This window comes from Echiichthys vipera (assembly GCF_963691815.1).
Source record: "Echiichthys vipera genome assembly, chromosome: 7".
NCBI classification, from domain to species: Eukaryota; Metazoa; Chordata; class Actinopteri; order Perciformes; family Trachinidae; genus Echiichthys; species Echiichthys vipera.
The window spans coordinates 6160610-6182703 of NC_139832.1; the positions used below are offsets into that span (position 1 = coordinate 6160610).

Genomic DNA, 22094 nt, shown 5'->3' on the forward strand with positions numbered 1-22094 from the left:
AAAACATCATGTCCGTATTACATTAAATTATGGGGAATTAAATCAGTAAAGTCTGCAACCCTGAGTAGACTCCAAAGTCCACTTTAGGCCCCTTGTGGACTGGACGAATTGTGGATTTGGACAACCCTCAGCACTCGCAGACTTTCCAGGAACACGGCCATGAAGTCATGCAAGTCTGCGAGTGCAGTGATCTGATCAGGGATTCTACGAATTTGTGTTTAAAAGCACTCCAGCCCCATGAAATAGAGCAAAGTGTCTCATTAAATATATGTATAGTCAGGTAGTTTGGTCATAAGATAAGATAAAGATAGTGAAATTGTGTTTAACATTGTCAAACATGTTAATTACCTCCGCTAAAGCACCTTGGTGGTCAAAGGTGAGAACCATGTTACTGTGAAATCCTGTGTTGGTCACCATTTTCTACTGTTTTCTATTATATATTCTCTAGAAAATTAATCACATCACGGTACTCTCCTCAAAGAAATTTCAGTCAAAAGCAACTGGACTTGGTTATTTGTCTAGGAGGATGTTTCACCTCTCATCCAAGAGGCTCCATCAGTTCATGTACGCATCTGACCATCTGTCCTCTCTGTCCAGGATTTGGACATTGTTGTCCTCAAAGGAGTGGGCTTTCTCCTTGAGATGTAAGTGGACAGCGGAGTCCAGGCCTAAGGAGTTAGCTCTCCTGTGTTGGGCCGTGCGTTTATGCAGTGGTTGTTTTGTTTCTCCAATGTAAAGATCTTTGCATTCCTCGTTGCATTGGACAGCCTAAACCAGATTGCTTTTGTGGGTGTGTGGTGTTCTGTCTTTGGGATGTACTAGTCTCTGTCTGAGTACTGAGCACTGTACTCTAAGTTGACCCATGAGGCTGTTTGACACTTAAAATGACTTAAAGGTCATCCAATAATGTAGGAAAAGCATCATCAAGACATTTTAATGGTCGAACGCTTCATAAAATTCCTTGTGAATGACATTTTCATAAACATACAAAACATAATTCTAAAAGTCCTAAAGCAATAAAAGTGATGATAAAAGATTCAAATATGACCTGTAACAGTATATTGAAAGGCGTGCCAGGGATTCCCTCTGTGGAATCTCTAACATACATGACGAGTGATCACTTTGCATCGTGGTCAGTTCATAGCACCGTGATTGTAAAACATTAATGCTAGCGAAATCCTCAGTCCACATAGAGGATCGTATAGGCTGATCAATCATGCTTATAAAACAACCACCCGGGGTTTTATCTACTGTCAGAACAGTAGACATGGATGTCCACACTTACTGCATCACAGTGCAGTAAGGTACAGTACAGTACAAAGGCAAAACAAACGTTTAAATATCTGACCTTCTCCGAGGACAGTCGAGCGTCATTGTCAAGTCCCTGATTTCACATATTTAAAAAGACTGCCTTGAAGATGATCATACATGAATACAAGACCACAAACAAAATAAGTCGTGCAGAAAGTATATTCTGCCAATTCTCTAAAAAAAAAGTCCATCTATTTGTGTATATTCCAATCGGACACTAATAAAAAGGAAAAAGAAACTATCTAAAACCTGACAACAGGAGTCTTTTCCTTATACGCCGGCCTCCTTTGGTCCGCCGCTGATGTCTGGGATCTGATCTGCAAAAGACTGGGTCATCCACTGTCCGTCGGGTAGCTGGCCTGGTATTTGTGACGTGGTCGCCTCTTGTGCTCCTTCTGCGGAGAGACAACACGCAGACTCAAGCCCTGTGCTGAGGATAATAGCACCTCTAGAGCGAGGATACAGTAACAGCCTGTTTCAAGACCACGAGTGTCAGACTCATTTTTTAATCTCACATCACACGCTCTCATTTTAATCTAAGCAGCAGTCTGCATGGCTCCACGCAGACTCGTGTCTCACGGGCATGACCGTGACCTGGACCTGGTAGTTTTGCTTCTCTTATGAGCCAAAGAGACAATGGTGATCTATTGAGTGGCTGGTAAAATTTGAACAAGTAGCCTTTTGGCTGGTTATATATGCTTCAAATGGGTGCATCAATGCGAGGATGATGCCCAATAAACATTGTATTACTACAATTTAGTGTTTTATTATTAAACTTTTATCATGGATTTAATCAAATGTGAAGAGTGGAATACACTTGTGTTTGTTTTACCTGTGTTTTCTGCAGTTGAGAATGTACAGTGACCGTTGGTCTGGCTTTCAGCTGGACCCTCTTCAGGTCCTCTCTCTGCGTACGCTCCACCGTAGGCATCTTCATAACCAGGATCGTAAGCCTCCTCCTTTATCGCCATCCTCTTGGCATCCTCTGTTGATGTAAAAAAATAAAATAGAAGTCGATATCAAACTAAAGACTGTACTAAAGATGTTCTAAAATGCACAGGGTATCAAGCCAATGATGCTACTACTTCCTAGTATTGTTATTGAAAAATATTTGAACTGCCACTTAGTGGTTAAAAATGGGTAACTTTGATTTTTTCCATGCTTACCCTTCGCCAGACCCAGGTCAAATGAGTACTGAACCTCCTCAATCTCAGTGCTTTTTTGGATGCCCTTCAGCTGATCTCTGAGCTCCCTCAGTTTGATGTAGAAGTGGACTTTGTCCTGAGCGCGAGGGAACTGAGCACAACGAGCGCTGGATGAGGGCATAAGATACAGAGCCTGTGGAGGGGGGACAATTGTCAGACAGGTATTGTGGTACCATTTAAAGAATGGCTTTCTTAACTCACTTTGTTTATGAAACTGCTTCAAATCTAAAGAACAGCAAATACTTTAGATGACGAGCAATCAGCCCTTTGGAGAGGCCATTTTCACCCCATCGGTGCCCAATACAACTGGTATCAAGTACTGATGTATTCGTTTTACTAAACAGATCAGACTTGACCCAAAAATGTAGAAAATAAATACATTTTGAGGTATTAATTTGTAAAACAAGGCTAACAAAGCAGCCGGGTGCTCACCACGTCACATTCAGGGATCTTGTGTGGCTGCAAACCAAAATCAAGTTTCTTTGGTTTTTTACCGAACATCTCTCTGCAGAACATTTCATAGATGCCTTGAGGGAGGGGGAGAAAAACAAAAACATTACTTTAATTCACTTAAACAAGTAATTTGATTGCAAGTGTACTGCCCTGTAGTGGAAGAGCGCTTACATTTTCCATTAAAAACAGCGATAAGAGGCTTGAACTTCTTCAGCTTCTCTACAAGAATTTTGCCTCCTTCACGTAACTCTTTACTGTTGAGACGAAAACAAAAGAAAAAATAGGTTACGAAACAGTGTTACAATAAAATGTTGCTCTCAAAGCAAAGCCGAACACAGACAGCCATTCTGATTCCTGTTCACTCATCCAACACAACTCCAGATGCCCCTCTTTGCCCCAAATGTCGATTTTCATCAATCCTGTTGGTGAGCGATGCCACTGATGTGTCATACATGTTTTTTCCAACAGACTATAGGCTTACGTTGAGAGGTCTTTGCTCCCTGGTGTTGCTCTGGCCACCATGTTGGTGAAGCCCATTTTGTACTTGGTAGGCAGAGTGGTGTCACTCATGTGGTTGAGTTGCTCCTCGGTAAATCCAGACAGAAACAGGCATTTCCCTGAAATGTTAAAGACACCAAGTCATTCGTCTCTCTGGATAACTGAAACTTTACTGCACCCTGCTTAGTCCTCACTCTCACGGTCTAACACTTAAGCAGGGTCTTGCAAAGATAGTTCAGGATCACAGGATCAAAATCATTTTTATCAGACAACTTACAAAAATGATTTCCAGGACCTGGAAACCACCGCCCGATGAAAGCTGCCATAAGTCCTGGATTGATACCAATCTGGAAAGAAACATGTTTTTAAAGCTAACAAACCCAAACTCATTCCTGCTTGTTGTTTGGCTCCACTCTTTAAACAGTTGAAGGGCAATCTTACAATGACATAGTCCAGGTTGTAATCCAGCAGGTCTGGTAGAGTTTTTTTCATGACTTCCTCCTCAGACATTCCCTTGAAGCGGTCAATTTTCCTCTTCACCTTCTTGAAGCTCTCGTCGATCTTCTCTTGCTTGCCATCTGCTTGAGCCTCAGCGGCCTTCTTGGGCTTAGGACCAGGTTTGGCTTTAGGTGCATTTGGGTCCTTAGGTGGCTTTGGAGCCTTTGGCGGCTTTGGAGCCTTTGGTGCCTTTGGTGCCTTGGGCACTTTGGGTGGTTTGGGAGCCTTGGGTTCCTTGGGTTGAGCTGCTCTGCCTCTCTTTTTTGCCGGGGCTACAAGAGAAGTTCAGAGAGGTGACATCAGAAACTGCCTGAACCTTCACCGGGCCCTTTTACCTTTTTGAACTGCTGACAGACTCCCTCTATATCTTACTGGGCCTGAAGATTGATCCATTTAAAGTCCCTGAAGCATATCAAACCACGATACTACTCAAATAATTCAGCTAATGTCATGCAGTATTACAAAACTTTCCTCAGATCTTATCATTTATGCAGACCTAATGTTGGCACACTGAGTCAACACTTAGAAAAATAAATCTGGGAGCTGACCCAGAACCAGCTGATCTATATACAGTTATGTTGTTAAAGGGGGATCATAGTACGTTTTTGCAGGTCGGCTGGTTCCTGCTGCTCCATCATGGGTTCTGGATAAGCCATGTTTGCCATGGCTGGCTCTCCTGCCGGCCCCTCCGGGTAGTGAGACTGGTGGTAGTGGTTGTTGCCTGAATATTGGGCCTGGAGAGCTTGAAACTGCTGTGCAGACTGAACCCTATGAGGAAGAATCATTTATAAAGACAAAAAAAGGAGGGGAGGGGGGGGTTTAACACAACAACTGAAATGGCAGGAGCGTGTGCTGCAGGTTTGAAGCTGAGTTCGACCAGTGTGTAATGTAACCGCACAGTTTAGGAAATGTGTGCTTTTTTGTGGAGTTTCTTTTCTGTATTTGAGTGTTACACAGTCATGATGCATAATTAAGTTTGATAACTGAATAAACATAACTGATGCACTCTCCTACAAGTGTTAAGAGTCAGTTAATACTCATGTAGGATATCTTCCCTCATTATAACTCTTAATAAACCGGCAAGTACATTTAGCCGGAGGCATTTTAGAGAGATGTTAATGGAGCTTTATGTCCATGAGGGTGAACTACAGACTGGAAACACTTCTTCGTCTCCCAAATAACAACCTTCAAAATGACCATAAAGTTTACGCAACACCTCTTTAAAACAGTTTCAACTAAAAAACAAACATTAATGGAGGTAGAATTTATTGCACATCTGTTGTAAGTATGCATCAATTTTAGCAAGGTGGACCTAATTAGCTTGAGTGTATATCAGTTCTGAAAATGTGGAACTGTGCATGTCTAGGAATGAAATACCTTCACCTAATTCTACGCACACCACATGGGAAACCCAGATTGTTAGTTCCTGATCAACAAAAGGTTATTGAATCAAAAAGAGACTTTAACAAAGCTTTACGTCATATTAAGGGAAAATATCATTCCACCTTTGTTCTCTTTGTATTAAACCAAAGTAAACTGCCATCAAGCTATAACAAAACAATACACCCAGCAGCACTGTAACCCATCATTCACGGTTCAAAACCCAATGGTACATTATGAAAACAATGATAAAACAAAAGTCAAAAGGGGCGCACATGCTTCATTTCATTTTCATCCCACTTTGCCATTCAGAGGTTTGCAGATCTAATCTGATTCATGTGAGGCCACATTGTGGTGAGGAGGGAGACTCACCACTGTTGAAGATACTCCGGGGAGACAACAGGGAATCCATTCAGCTTGTCTTCCATCTTTTGGGTGGTTTGACTTTATCAAATAAATCAATATCAATATTGAGGAAACACAGCTAGGTGGTGCACATGAGGTTTAAGCATATTAATTAAGAGTCTGGCAGTGTATGAAACTGAATGCATGTGCCAGGGCATTGATGACAAACTGTGGAGTTGGCAACAAAAGATAAACCATGACATAAACAATACCAACAAAGGGATAACTTAAATGGAGCATTACACAATGAAACACATTTTAAACACTCTATGCAGGCCCTTTTTTGCGAGCAGTAGTGCTGTAACAACAGTAGATAACATAGACCAGGAGTCTTTAACGTTTTAGGCCAAAGATCCCTGAGCTGAAACAGAGACGAAGCACCCCCTACTACAAATACTGTATTTAATTGAGTTGCATATTAAATTGGGCCTAACAGCTAGAGCTGCCTAAAGCTTATGCACACAGCTTTTTATGGCACATACAATACTAAGATATTTCCATGATCATTATTAACATATTCATACATCAAATGTTGATGTTAAACATACATTTGGAAGGCACACTGAATCCTGCAGCTCAGTTGCATATGTGCATGCCTACCTTAGTGGCTAACTCGTCTTTAAGCCAGTAAGCCTTTCATCAAGGTTGTGTAAATGTATTTATTAGAAAATATTATCAAACTGCAGTAACTCTGAGGATCCCCTGTTGAAGATCTCTGCTCTAAACACCAATCTACCAGGAACACCTGCACCTTCTTCCCTGGCTAACGTGATGCTAACTTACAAGCTAAACCCGAATGCAAACCAAGTTATGACAGTTATTAAATACTCTTTTAGGACAAACTGCTAAAGGGTAAAGGTACGAGTTCGCACATATCTAATTTCTATCGTATTTGTTTCATATTCCGGGTCAGTGTGGATGTTATTGTTAAAATCAATCCAGTAGTATGAGTGCCACAAGTGCAGCTAATGCTAGCCCACGGCTAGCTGTTGAGCTAACTTAGCATGGATGAATGATTTCGCTTCTACTGACGTTCCTCGCAAAGAAATTACACACAATTCACCAGTATTTAAAAGCGTACACGTACCTTTTATGGGTAAGGTTTCAAATAGCGATTTTTTGAACGTATAATTGTTATTTTTCCATTAGTCCCGGTCTTCTATTCACAACATCAGGAGGTTCAGCAGAGGCAACAAAGACATGACAGCCCTGCCGGGTCAACTTTGACACCGGGCGATACCAAGTCAAAAACGCATGGGTGCAAAATGAAAGAAAAAGTTTTGACTTTCAAGAAGAAAAATGACTCAAGGGGACACATATTAGATTATTTAAATATCATTGTCTTTTATTAAATGAACATGTTTAAATGTGGAGTTTGTAGTGTGATCTACAAAATAAAATCGATAAACAAACAAAACGGTACGCCCCTATTTCAGCGTTGGTATGCGCTGCTCGACTTTTAAACTCTGTGAGCCTTGTTTTCTATTGGCTGAGCGGCTATGACGCTGTTTAAAGGGTCCTGTTTGCAGCTTGGTGCAGTTATTAGTATTGCAGACTACTGCACACCACATAAGTATAAATACTACTGCACTATAATGCAAAATAATTAAAAAATTACGCAGATCACAGGGTTATTTCAGTGTTTTGTTTTTGCCTTTAACAGGACGAAGTAAGGAAAATAATTATACATTACATAGTAGCATTTGTAACACCTCATTGTGTATACTATAATATACATGTATATATACAGGTATATACATATATTTATCTTGATTTTATTATCTTACTATTTTAAATTTCGCTATTTATATTGCCAGTACTTAAAACTGTGTTTCGTTGTCCTGAAAAACAATGACAATAAATATCTCTTGATAACATTTATTCCACTTATGGAGTTGGTTTCAGACTTTCAACATTTTTGTTTCCTTACACAGCCCAAAGGTTCCCAACTTTATTGATTTGTATTTCCTCTTTGAGGACTTAACCCGTGTTACAAACAGGGTTGTGCAAAAATAAATGAATACAACCTGATAAGACATCACTGGTGTTTGTAGTTTTCTTTTAAAGCAGAAAATATGAGGACACAACTTACTAAACTGAGCTTTTTAAAATCAGATGTATAGTTGTTTTTAAAGGCCTAAATTATTTCCATATTGTACTGTGTTCAAGCATCTAAATAATATGTTTTAATGTAGCCAAGGTTCATAAATGGTTGTATTCAACAAAACAGTTTCCCTGTACATATTAGAAGAAGAATTCCTTTATTAGTCCTGCAACGGGGAAATTCGATTTTTCCACTCTATTATTGTTATTCATGTTATACACACATGCACAGACAGGACCTATATACATGCAATTAATGGAGGGATGTTGGAGTGAGGGGGCTGCCAGTGTGCAGTGCCCCGAGCAGTTGAGGGTTCGGTGCCTCTCCGGCAAACCAGTCCACGCTCCACTCATGGTCCACACACTCGAACCGGCGACCCACTGATTCCCAGCCAAGTCACCTACGGACTGAGCTACTGCCGCCCCATTGTAAAATGGAATGATTTAAAAACCATGTGTCACTGAGATTTTGATGCCAGGATTTCTTTCTAGCACTTGTCTGCAGCTATACACTTAATTTAAACCATGCATCTTTGTATTTAATATACAGCTGCTGGGAAAGAAAACATGTCAATAAGCGAGTGAACCATCACAATAAGCACACTTTCCTGCTTTTGTCGAGGAGTTCTTAAAACCTGACTTGACACTCAAGAAGAATCATTAATCATTCTTTCTGCTTTCTTGCGTCATAGGTTATGTATTACAGTTTCACATGAATGCTTTAAATAATGAGACGATAAAAGCACCAGCTTTAGAAGTGATTTAATAACTCTGTAATTACAGGTTAGAAACTCCAGAGTACAATTACCTATTTATACAGCTGATAAATCATAAAATGTCATTCTTTCAAAATACAAAAATAAGTCACTGGACACACGTACCATACAAAATGCAATAAATAGTGATAGAAAATAACACCAAAAACATGCACAGTCTGCTTGAGAGTTAGAAAATGTAACCGTTGTGGGCACTTTCTCCCTTGTGCGTCACATTGCGAGGCCTCAGGAAACTGTGTGAGTCCTCTTTTCTCGTGGTGTCATTAGAGGGTATCTTACCCTCAATGATGCATTATGCTACTAGTACAGCTGATATCTGGTATCTGTGGAGCGACCGTCTCCAGCTGCAGTGGGTCCGTGTCTTGGTGTCCGCTGACTGGCCTACTATGTCCAGTTCTGCAAGATACCACAGTACAAACCAAAGAGATTGATTGTGCTGCTTGCAGAGGGCATTTATAAACCATTAACCAATATACGAGGGCAATACCTCAGCGATTTATTTAATGTTTTAGAAATCCCCCAAAATATATTTTTCTTGACATTGTCAACGTTTTATTGTTTTCTGTCATTTACTGCGGATTATGTAAACTTAGAGGTGCCCTGTGTAGTGTTTTTGTAAACAAACAAAGGTGATGTTTGCATTCTGTGTGCATAAAAGTGTTATTTAGACTGACAAATCTATCTTTACTCCCGGGATGGATGAGGTCATTGGTTTATTTCATGTCATAGTTGTATGAAAATCATCAGACGTCAAAATTGCTTTAGATATATAATCAGTCACAGTGGTTTGGAGTAATTATGTACAGCTGCAGTAAATGCACCTGCAGCTAAGTCCAATTCCATCTAGTTCCAACTAAACATGATTAGAACTACATGGTCGTGACACTACCTGTGTGCTACTGCAGACAGGCCTGTTTCTTTCTCCTCTTCTCAGCCTCTTTTAGTTGGAGGACTTGCTGCTTTGCCTCACGTCACCATGCCCACTACAGCTCTCGTACTCTGGATCCACCTGCTCTTCTTTGATTGCCATCCTCTTAGCGTCCTCTGCGGAACAAAGGCAACATCGAGGAGTTAGATCTTTATCTGAGACATAAATATGTGTATAAAAATATACAGCTGGAGGAAAATGTAATGTTTACCTTTAGCTAGCTGTAGATCAAACAAGTACTGCGTCTCTTCCACCTCCTGCTTGGGTGCCAGGCCTTTCATCTGGTCTCGCAGTTCCTTCAGCTTGATGTAGAAATGTACCTTATCCTGCGCACGGGGAAACTGGGCGCAGCGGGGACTTGATGACGGCATCAAGTAGCACACCTATGACAGGAAATATGCTATGAGGATTGTCTTCTGTGTTGTGGAGTATATTTTAAGAGTAATCCGGCTCAACGTACCGTCTCGGTTTCTGGGATCTTGTAAGGCTGTAGGCCAAAGTCGAGGTTCTTTGCCTTCACTCCAAAGGTCTCTTTGCAGAAGATTTCATAAATACCTGAACATGAACAACACTGTTACTGTTAAACTTACACAGTGTCTTTATGAATAAGCCATTTATAGACTTACAGTTAAGGAGTTTCAGTGTTTTAATAACTGTACCTTTTCCATTAAAAGCTGCTATTAATGGTTTGTACTTCTGCAGCTTGTCAAGTAACTGTCGACCTCCTTCGCGGATCTCCTTACTGGGATAAAAACATAAAACCAGAATAACTGTTATCGATGTTTGTTTCACACTGGAATACATCAGGTGATTTTTACCCAGAAAGCCCTCACTTGTTAGATAAAGTCAATCTTAGTCTGCTGTTGCACTGAAACTTTCTGTATAGAAACACCGACTAGAATTACTATTGTGTGAGTGTAGATAACACTTTCAAAGTTAAACAGTATTTCTATGAACTTAAGGGCGCACTCACACTGTCCATCCGTACGGTGACCAAGCACGTTTCACGGCTAAAGTCTGGTTCGTTTGACCAGTGTGAGTGCGTCTAGGTGTGGTACACTTGCCGGCCACAGCCCGTTTGGGAGAGGTGGGCTTTTGTAAAGCACGTTTTGCACATGTACATGCATGAGCATGCGCATGTGTACGAGCACGAGGCCTACGGCTGTTGTGACATCATTTCATGTGCACCTGTTCGGACATAGAAAAAGGTCGGACAAGTACCCTAAAGCACGGGGCACGGTACGGACGGACAGTGTGAGATCAATGAGTTTTTCTAATTCACCTGGAGAGGTCCTTGCTGCCAGGTGTGGTCCTCTCTACCATGTTGGTGAAGCCGATGCTATATTTCTCCGGCAGGCTTTGGTCGTGCATGTAGTTTAGCTGCTCGTCAGTTAGACCAGCAAGAAACAGACATTTCCCTGGAAAGGAACAAAGTTTTTCATAGAATCAAGGACATTCACAGTTACCGTAGCTGCACTTTATCTACAGGACACAGTAAAAGGTATTGCTACTTCGTCATTGTCTTGAAATGTGATTGATGATCTCATAAAAAGTACAGTCTCCCAGTATGCAAGTAAATACATCACCTCTTCTTTCAAAGAAAATCACAACTTTGACAATATCATACTCTCTAAATCTTTAACACGCTTTAAATTAAAGTTGAAATTGTCAAATGGTGTCAGTTATAAATAATGAAACTCACAATTTAAAAGCCTTTCTCTAAATGTTCAGCCGGTTAGTCAGCAAGTAACTCACAAAAACCCCACAACCCTCATAGCTGTATATATATTTAAATATGTATTTCATCCTGACACCAATTTGTTTTTAAGCATTTTCTTCTTTAGGTTTTAAAAGTATGTGCTTTGCTGATACTGGACCTGCGGAGGTTCAGGTAAAGTGAATGACAGCACTAGTATCAAATGTGTTTGGCTGCATTAGCAGAACAACAATTGTGTGCCTACTATAGTTTAGAAACAGTGTGATAACAAATATTCTTAGATTCATGAAAGATGTACGTGTGTGTCCCACTCTGTTGTCTGCTTGTTGCAGTAAATGGCTGAAGCTACATTACATCTGTACTGAGTGAAATATTCAAACCCAAGACACCATTTTTTAGGCTGCACACAAAACAAAAGTTACATTAATCTGACAAAATATCTTTGTAGTTCAGTGTGATGCCTTTTGGGATCTTTACTTGCATTTTAAATCACCAGTTTGAACAATTTCGAGTTGCATAACGAGTTTTTGTAACGACGGTCCCAGGGTGGGTCCAACGGGGTAGAAGCCGTTAAGAGTGAAATATGCGCGTTCCCTGTAGTGAGTAATGAAAGTGATTCCAACATACAGAAATGGTTCCCTGGGTTTGGGTAATGGCGTCCTTTGAAGGCTGACAATAGTCCTGGGTTAATTCCAATCTGAGGGAGAAACATGAATGTGTTACCATGGCAACAGACGTGAAAATTACAGTTTTTCGTGTGACTGAAACCCTGCAACAAAGACACATTGTGTCTGTGTGAAAAAATCTTTTTTTTTTTGTACGGTTGGCAGCATTACTTATTCACAAGTAAAACATAAATGGTTAATAATCCTCCGGTAAATAACTCACTATCAAAATGTCAAGATTGTAGGTAATAACGTCTGGTAGGGTTTTGGCCATGACATCAGCCACTGACATGCCGTTGAAGCGGTTGAGAGCCCTCTTGGCTTTTTTGGCGGCCTCGATCTCATTCTCCTCCTCCTGCGACTTCCCCTCCTCCGCCTGATGCTTAGGAGGCCGGCCTCTCTTCTTCTTCACCGGCGTCGCAGCTAGCAAAAAGAGGAGATAAAAGCTCCTTAAACAAACTGTTGGGGTGTGGAAGAGAATTACTTTGATCAACACCTTCATTCATACCTTGAGGCGGACCAGCAGGTTGAGGTTGGTGCTGAACACTCGACTCCTGCTGCTGTATTGTGTGTTGATGCTGAGGGTGGGGCAGGTGTGCGGGATGCTGCTGCTGCTGCTGCTCCCTGACGCTGGGCTGGCAGGTCAGCTCCTGGTAGTGATTTTGAGCTGGCGGGTTATAGTTCTGGTAAAAAGGTTCCTGGTGCGCAGACGGTTCCCGGTGGACGGACAGCTCAGCCATGACCAGATCATCTCTGGGACCTTCTGCGTAATGGCCCGTGTTGTGATACGGCATCACATACTGCGCCTCCGGGTGCTGCTGGCTGGACTGGTACCTAGAAAAGTGGGGATGCACGAGAGAAGAAGAGAGGAGGAAGAGGAGGAAGAAAGGGGTTAAAGAGAAGAAGAAAAGGTTGGTGAACAAAAGAAGAAAACAAAAAAAAAGGACCCAGACGCGGCAAGAAAGGACAAATTATGTCTGGTGCTCGATGGGGTGCGTGAAGAGGTGGGTGAGGCGAACTTACAACACACAATAAATACAAACACACATGCGCTGATATACACCTGTCTGTATTCTCTGCATTTCATTCAGTGTAGAGTTTGTAAGTCAAGCTCCAAGTTTGGTTGGTTTTGCAGATCTATCCTAGAACAATAACGGGTCTTTTGACACCTTTTTGTTGCGCGCTCAGGTAACACGGCTCGCTAGAATGGAATGAAGATACACAAACAAGTGAGAAGACTCGCAAAAAACATTGCGACTAGACTGATCTGAAGCCAACTACAGGTCGAACGTGTGGTAGGGTTTCTTTTGACGGCCGTGTTCGTGATCCTACAGCTGGCAAATGTGCTGAGTAAGAGCCACTGCAGGTGTATTTAGGAAGCCTGTCGCAAGTGATGGCGTAATAACTGCTGGATAAAGTAGGAACACGATAAACATTGTAGAAATATCACTTTTAAAACTGGTCAAATCAATTACAGACTACAAATAATGCAATAACATTATACATGTGTAATTCAGTGGTGATTGCATGTGTCAGTTAATTGCATGTATTGTTACAAACATGAATAATAACTCAGGTTACTTCTGATTAAAGCTGTTAATCACTGTCCCACTTAAATGACGCGTTTTTAATCACATGGTTATTATCATTAATAATTCAACTATCACTTGCTGTCAGCCCAAATGTAAAGTACACAGGTATGCATGATGTCAGGTGTCAGATGCTGCTTGCTGATCTCCATCTCATGCATGACAATGAAGAGGAGAGAACATGAGAAGTTTCCCCGTGACCTGCCACCACCTCCACCTCCAACCTCCACCTCCAACATCCAACCTCCAACTCACCACTGCTGAAAATAATCCGTGGGAATCGTCAATGATGTATACTGGTTTTCTTCCATCTTAACTGTTGACTTATCTGAATACATTAACATTCGCTCTGCTGCCAAATGCATCAATGCACAGTGGAGATGCGGGCTGTGTGGAGACGGGAGCACACACGGTGCATTGGCTGGCACAAAAGAAGACGGACGCTCGCTGCTACAGGAAGATGGAAGACATTACGCAGTCCTACCGCCGCCTGGAAACCGCGAGGGACCTTTTACACTAACCAGACGTAAAGGTGCGTGAGCAGACTAACGTACCTGTCGTACATTTTTGTTCTTTAGTTCTCAAATAATCAGACGGGGGGCTGGGAGTCCACCCAAAACAAAGACCATTTAAAACGCTCAACATTTCCTTTCTTTTTTTTTTTTTTTTTTTTTGCGCAGGCTCAGTGAAAATGTACCGCCCCCTGCTGGCGGGGAGGTTTCACTGCACGGGTCCAACTAATTAATCATTTAGGATGTTTTGTTCACACTGCACAACGATCAATAAAGTACAGATTTAACTATTAATTAAAACAGTATATTTGGTCAAGAGATTATGCATGCTCTGCATCGGTTTATAGTCATTTTGCGCCTGTCTTTATGCATTTTGCATCTGTTTGAGTCATTTTGCAGCTTTTTTAAGTCATTCTACATCTATTTTTAGTCATTCTTCGTCTGTTTTTAGTCATTTCGCATCTATTTGGAGTGATTTTGCATCTATTTATAGTCATTTTGCATCTGTTTTCATACATTTTGCATCTGTTTTTAGTCCTTTTACATCTGTTTTAGTCATTTTCCATCTGTGTTATTCATTTTCCATCTGTTTTTAGTCATTTTACATCCGTTTTTGTCAATTTGCATCTATTTGTAGTCATTTTGCATCTGATTTCATACATTTTGCGTCTTTTTTTAGTCATTTTGCCTCTATTATTAGTGATTTTGTATCTGTTTTCAGTCATTTGCATCTGTTTTCATACGTTTTGCATCTGTTTTAGTCATTTGCATCGGTTTTCATACATTTTGCATCTGCTTTCATAATTTTGAATCATGTACAGTGATGTAGAGTGTGGTCTTTACCTACTCTGTAAAGTGTCCTGAGATAGCTATTGTTATGATTTGGCACTATAAATAAAATCGTATTGAATTGATTTTGCATCTGTGTTCATACATTTTGTATCTGTTTAAGTCATTTTGCATCTATTTATAATGATTTGGCATCGGTTTAAAGTCATTTTGCATCTGTGTTCATACATTTTGTATCTGTTTTAGTCATTTTGCATCTATTCATTGTGATTTGGCATCTGTTTTTAGTCATTTTGCATCTTATTATAGTGATTTTGCATCTGTTTTCATACATTTTGTATCTGTTTTAGTCATTTTGCATCTATTTATAGTGATTTGGCATCTGTTTTTAGTGATTTTGCATCTGTTTTAATACGTTTTTCATCAAACCACCGCTAGATGGCTGTAGATCTCGCTTGTATGAAAACACCAGCACGAATTTACACTGTAGACGAAGGTAGCAGCCAAAGATAGCATTGTTAGTAAGACGCATCACTCCACTATTTAAAAAAGGACCACAAGTGGTGAAAAGTCAATATATGAACCTCCCCGATTATTCAGCGCATTATTATGTTTTTTTTCATCTTCCCTAATGTACGTGTCTTAAACTTTGACAACAATAGAAGTTAAAAAAAGACTTTGTAGCACAAAGTTTGTGTCTAAGGTTCAACAAAGACCTACTCATGTTAGATGTGAGGTAGAGAGGCTATTTTACGAAACAGCCTCAAAATGGTGGAATATAAAGTTAATTTAAAGCTTATGAAGCAATTACAACCCACCTCAAACAATACATTTACAAAAGCAGAGCCTTAAAAGCACAGAGACGACGTTATTGTTGTTGGTATCAGTAAACACAGGCAGAGGGAGAGCTCTGTGCGCTCACACATCATCTCTGTGTCAGCTCCACAGCATGACCTGCCTGTGTTTCCCCAATGACACGCAGCGTCACTTTGGTTTATAATGGTGGATATTAGCTTCATATTGCGTTATTCTGTTGAAGTCACAGTGAAATAGACAAGGTAAGGTCTCACCGGCGTCAGCGTGCGTTAATTTGTGTTTGTGTTTGTGTCACAATGGGCTGTTTTTCATGGTTTTAGCTCTGGTAGCTGTTACATCAGGACCAGGCTGAAGGTTCCTGTGCAGGTTCAGTTATATACAGAAGCCTGCATGTAATATATATATACATATATAGATATAAGACTTTATTATCACACAAGGATAACGAAACGTGTTAGTATGCGTGCTAAAATATCTTCAGTGAATATAAAGATGTAAAAATATAAAAAGTGCATCAATTAGATCATGTGTTTAAAGGAAAGGCTGCACTGAGGGGGTGAATGCACCATAAATGTAGGATAATGTATTAAAAGGTATAAAATGAGAACATGTTGTGTTGTAATACTGCAGTCAAACAAAATATGTTAATATATTCATGTCAAAACTAAATACATAGAGTTTGAGGTCATTATCATTCAGTGTGGTATTTTTGATCTTGTTTATATTTTACTACTTTAAATATTCATTTCTGTAGATTTAAATCTAATATTTCATATAGTTTTATATATTTATATTCGCGTTTTTTCTCATATATGTTAATATCATATTATTATTAATAATACTATTTGTATATATTGTTTGTATATCTGGAGTTTTGTAGCAAAAATTATTTCCCACTATTATTATTATATTTTTAGTATTTCTGATTCTGATTCTTATTTTAATGAAATTAAAATAGTCAACTTTACTTAAGCTTTAAAACTATAACATTAACACACACACACACACGCATACACACACACATACACACACACACACACACACACACACACACACACACACACACACACACACACACACACACTGCAGATAAAACCATCACAGTGTTCACAGAGTAATCATTGGTGGAAATGCTTTCAAAGCATATGTTACTCGTGTCTTTATTATTATTATTATTATTATTATTATTCCTACTTTTTCTTTACATTTTTCAGTCGTCTGTTGCTGCTTTATACTTTCAGCTATAAAAACATTCAACTAAATGTGCAGCTCCTTCAGCTCATTAATGCTCACCTTCAACTTTTTTCTGCCTTTCACACATTTTAATATATTCAGCTTTTTCCATATTTTTAATAATGCAAACCAATGGAGATCAGCTTTAAACTCTCTATCACATGCCTCTCTTTGATTTGCCTCTAGTTATCATGTACTGTCTAATAATGAGGCATTCTTGTACATTTTGAACAGACAAAAGCAGTTTTTATAAAGCAAGAAAATGTTTTAAAGTCATTTTTGACCACCAAATGGAAAAAGTAGAGCAGACAAAAATCATTATAGTAATAATAATAATACATTTTATCAGTTGGCACCTTGAAAGACACCAAAATGAACAAAAACATAGATAATAGCAACACAACAAATGTATAAATAGTAAAAATTAAGGTGTTCAACTCGTAGGTCAATAAACTCAAGGTGGATATGGTGGAAGTTCTGTGTTGAGACGTGTTTTAAGCTGTGATTTTATTTGATGTAGATTCCAGTTGATGATTTCTTTCCTCTCTTTTCTTTCTCAGAAGTCTGCGAGGATGCCGGCCGGTGTGTCTTGGTCTCGGTACGTGAGGATGCTGACCGCCAGTATCCTGTCCATGTTTGCAGGAGCACAAGTCGTCCACCAGTATTACCTACCTGATCTGGTGAGGGACTGAATTATCCTTTAGTTCACAGGGACCTGCCTGTTATGTACTATGCAACATGTCAGGAAGCATTCAAGCAATTATTATGATAATTTTCAGGGTTATGAACACAAAAAATCTTTCACTAGTTATTTAAATCGAGGCTGAAAGCGAAAGCCTCACGCCCGATGTCAGCTGGGAACGGCTCCAGCCACCTGCGACACGACAGGGACAAGGGGTTAAAGATGAATGAATGAATGAATGATATTTGAAAGGGTGTACTTGCATTATTATGCCATTCTCATTTTATCAGTGGAAAATGGTCTCAATCCGGCAATATTATCGCTTCTCGCAATAAATTCTGGGACAGTTTATCACCCAGCAAAAGTAGTTATAGTAGCAGGCCTACATGGGTATTAAAAAATGCATCACCCAACCAAACAGGTCCAATGTTTAAGTGTGTGTGAACAATGCTCACTGGTGTTTTCTCTTTCAGACTATACCAGATACCCCACCTAAGCCTGGGGAGCTAAGGACAGAGCTGCTGGGCCACAAAGTCAGAGAAGAAGCTGCTGCAGCTGCGTTACAGCACCTTAAAGCACACCAGAAGGTGGACTGACATGGAGCTACACTCCTTCTGTGTGAAGTACACTCAATCAGACTGACTATGTCCCACTTTTGAGACCGCTACGTGGGAGTAACATCTGTTTCTGGGACATCTGCAAATGGATATTGTCTGTGTTTGATGGTTTCTTCTAATGGAGAAAACTAGTGTGGATTAAATATCACGCTGTTGGCGTCTTGCTGCAGGATCTTCTCTGGAACAAGATGATTTGTTAAGACATCTCTATCCTCTTTGAATGTCTTTGCATCTAATACATATATGTATATATATATATATATATATATATATATATATATATACATATATATATACATAATATATGTTAATGAGAGGAACACATGGGTCATGAAATAATGATGTTCAACACATTTTTATTGTGTTAACTCAAGCAGACAACATTCATTTGAAATAAAAACTATCATATTAAAGCTTTGTCATTAGTGCTTTATATGGAAATACTGACAAACATGCAGAAGGCTTATTGTTTTCCATCTTCTGAAAAGTGTGAGACGTTGTGTTTTTCTCTACATCGTATTGGACCGGTCAGACAAAAGAAGCAACATCAAAACATCACCTTTAGATTTGAGGAACTTGTGGTGTACATTTTAAAGTATTTATCGCATAAACGACTTATCAGTTATTCACAAAAAGATTAAACAATTGATCAATAATGAAGCCCTAATGAAGAATAGATCATTATTTGTCACCAGATTTGAAATCTGTGATACTGTAACTTCAACTGTGTTTTAGTTTTTAGGTGGATTTCATTTAAATTTTATATCAATTTATTTCAAACACCTAAAAAAGAAAACAAAAGACACAGGAAATAATAATACACAACTAGAAAGGCAAGTTTATTTATATAGCACAATTCAACAACAAGGTAATTAGAAGTGCTTTACATAAAACATTTAAAGCATTGGAAAGAAACGCATAAAATGACATTTATAAAAAGACATTCAAGTAAAATTATTAAAATTTATTAAAATGACATTTGAGCATTGATCATTGAAAGCATTAATTATCAATTAGGTATCATTTTTAAAACATGTAATGGAAGCGTAGAGATACATGAATAAGAAATACTTGATTTTTCTTTTTGACATGTTTGAAAAAGGAGTGGAAAGAAGTATTTAATCCCATCACTTCTCCATTATTAATTGTTATTTACTAACAGCTTCCTCTTTCATACATTTATTATTATTTATTTATTTTGATTATTATATTTTTTTCCGACCTCAACCTGATTTTTTAAACTTTCCTTAACAGTTATCTTACAAAATACAATTTATTTCTCATATATTCCTATCAAATTAATATAATTTATTGCAAATTTACTTAATTTAATCAAACATTATGAAGTTATTGATACATATAATGGTTTTAGGTGATGGACAGGGGTAGACTAGCTTAGTGTAACATGTATGTAACAAGTATGAACGTGTGTTATTCTTATTATCTATGTATTTACATGACAATGTTTATTTATGTATTTATTGATTTTCTATTTTATGAGATCCTTTAAGTAGATTTTTATTTATTTATTTATTTAATGTAAAAAGCTTTTAAATGTTGTGTTTTATGTTAGTGTTTGACACTTTTTGTATAAATTAAATGTTTAATAAGAAATAAATAAATAAATATCGGGCAAAAAAAACAAAAACAAAAGTATGAACGTGTGTGCGCGCGCCTCAACCGTTGATGTTGGCGTATCATAGCAACAAGTGTTTACACAACTTGTGGACAAAATGGCGACGCAGCGAGAGAAAGACGCCGCGGATTATCTCAAGAAACACAAAATTACGGAGCTCATGGACAACCTGACCAGCATGCTCTTCTTTCACAGACCAGGTAAGAGTGGTTTTTGCGTTTCATCTGTAGACACAACAGCCCTAACACCCTCCGCCATTAAAAAACACTAACGGTTGAATATGGAGAATGAGCAGAACACCGCCATCTTGTGTCCAGAGAGCGTAGTCGCAACAACAAAGAATAATTCCAGCAGTCGGGTTGCCAGGTTCGTTGCCGAGTAGTGAATCATACACGGTAACGACTAATTTGGACTAATCAATTAATTTCACATTAGTATTTAACATTCAGTCTTAAGCTGGAAGTCTTTCTTTGAGTGGTGTGTCATTGATTAGCTAGCTAGCTCTAATTTAAAATGTTTCTGTAGCTGAACAACAGACAACCCTGGCAACCCGCATCGCCAGCTGCTATTCGGCTGTTGAGACCTGAGGTAACGCCCATTCAAAATATGATTTCAGCTCCAAGCTTCGTATTTCTACAAGGCAGCAGTGCCGTGTTTGTTTGAACTGATTTGAATTTAAAAAAACAATGTAATTATCATTTTACATCTTTTTTATATATGGGAAAGGTGTCTAACTGACACATGTTCGTTTCAACGGAGCCTTTGGACCCGGAAATCGTATTTTGAAAGGGTTTTACGTCAGACTTACAAGTCATTGTCAAACCCCTCAAATTATTTTTAGAATATTTATTCAGACTAAATGTATTTTTTTATGGAAAAGCAATACTTTCACCCTGTGCCCCTCAAAACACCCCGTGCATCGGTGTATTTTAATTTTTTTAAATATAGCTTTTAATAAAAATTCTACATTTTCAATCTTTAACATTGATTAGCTAGCTTGGTTTTTGCTATAAAAATCAATAAATAAAATTAATAAATAAAAAAGTAAAATAAAAACATTTTGCCATAGCTAACAAGCTAGCTAACTTAAATTATTATTATTTTTTCCAATTTGGAAATCTTTATTTCAGATTAAGAAAAAAGATCTTTATTTAATATTTCAGATTAAAAAGCAGCAAAAATAGATATTCATACAATAAGACCAGTGTGTAAACAATACATATAAAAATAGAGCTAAACAATATACTGTACAGATGTTTAAAATAATAAATTAACTGTTATATATTAAAAAAACAACCTCATTTGAACATTAAAAAATTCCAATGGAAACAATCGTCACAACAGGGGAACTCAAATGATAACACACATGCTACAGGTAATAAAAATAAAGAGTTTTTTGTTAGTTTCAACTATTTCCGTGCTGCATCAGGATTGCTTCCTTCTGCCTGATCTGTTAACACAGCACTATAACGTCACTGTTTCTGTGAGCACACCTACACAGGTTCTGATATGGTTTAAATGCATTGAGAGAAAATATCCTTTTTTAATTATTTTTGTTTTACTAGTTATTGTTCAGTTTTATTCTGTTGCACACGTTCCGTAGTGTGTATAAAATGTTCAATAATGACATTTATTACCAGAAACAGAATATGTGCACCATAAGAGATTTATTGTGATTCATTCAGATAAACCCAGAGAGTTTCTTGTCGAGCAGCTGAAGCAGCTGAAGATTTCTCAGCAGACTGGTGTAAAAGGGCCGAATCTGTTCAACAACACTAACCTGGATGCAGTTTTCGGGATACTGGACCCCTCTAATCAACAACACATCACTTTTGCCCAATACAAGCACGGTAAGCACAGGACACAGACACTGTAGGCGTTTCTTGGGCAGAGACACTGACGCTGCACACACTTTTCACACAGAACCAATAATTAAACTTGTAATATTGCATATTTATTTGGTCATCTATAAATCATCTATCAATACGTAAATGACACTTAAACAAATACTCAGAGAGCCTTTTCCCTCACAGCTCTGAGCACACTGGGCATAAAAGACATCAATGAATGTCCCGAAGGTGTAAATGAAGACAGAATATCCCACGCCACCTTCAAAACAGAAGCGTAAGAGAAACTTGTAAAATCTAAACAGCTTGACAAAGACGCTATTCACCAGTAATTTAAAAATGCACCATATTATTAAGGTCATATTTGTCTCATTTTGTTGTTACAGGATTCAAGGCCTGCAGAGATGCTCGGCAACATATGAATAACTGTGAAC

At 38.7% G+C, this 22094-nt stretch overlaps 3 protein-coding genes across 3 annotated transcripts; 2 read left to right on the plus strand and 1 right to left on the minus strand.

The window, feature by feature from the left end:
- Positions 1–1556: 1556 nt before the first annotated feature.
- LOC310949063 (uncharacterized protein) lies at positions 1557–14171 on the minus strand. Its single transcript, XM_083916396.1, has 19 exons — positions 13784–14171; positions 12448–12773; positions 12163–12362; positions 11902–11971; positions 10840–10975; positions 10217–10299; positions 10018–10112; positions 9769–9940; positions 9583–9673; positions 5718–5789; positions 4567–4733; positions 3909–4237; positions 3745–3814; positions 3451–3586; positions 3141–3223; positions 2949–3043; positions 2478–2649; positions 2144–2296; positions 1557–1706 (listed from the first exon to the last, which is right to left on the minus strand). Exons 1-19 carry the CDS (start codon positions 13891–13893, stop codon positions 1582–1584), a joined length of 2685 nt encoding a protein of 894 aa, XP_083772522.1. The 5' UTR covers positions 13894–14171; the 3' UTR covers positions 1557–1581.
- Positions 14172–15774: 1603 nt separating this feature from the next.
- On the plus strand, positions 15775–18532 carry uqcc6 (ubiquinol-cytochrome c reductase complex assembly factor 6). Its single transcript, XM_083917529.1, has 3 exons — positions 15775–15887; positions 17439–17558; positions 18034–18532. Exons 2-3 carry the CDS (start codon positions 17451–17453, stop codon positions 18154–18156), a joined length of 231 nt encoding a protein of 76 aa, XP_083773655.1. The 5' UTR covers positions 15775–15887; positions 17439–17450; the 3' UTR covers positions 18157–18532.
- Positions 18533–19910: 1378 nt separating this feature from the next.
- efcab10 (EF-hand calcium binding domain 10) lies at positions 19911–22086 on the plus strand (the record flags this gene model as incomplete). The annotated part of the gene is made up of 4 exons (XM_083917393.1): positions 19911–20013; positions 21499–21663; positions 21847–21937; positions 22047–22086. The coding sequence occupies 4 exons, from the start codon at positions 19911–19913 to the stop codon at positions 22084–22086; spliced, it is 399 nt and encodes a 132-aa protein (XP_083773519.1).
- Between the last annotated feature and the right edge of the window lie 8 nt (positions 22087–22094).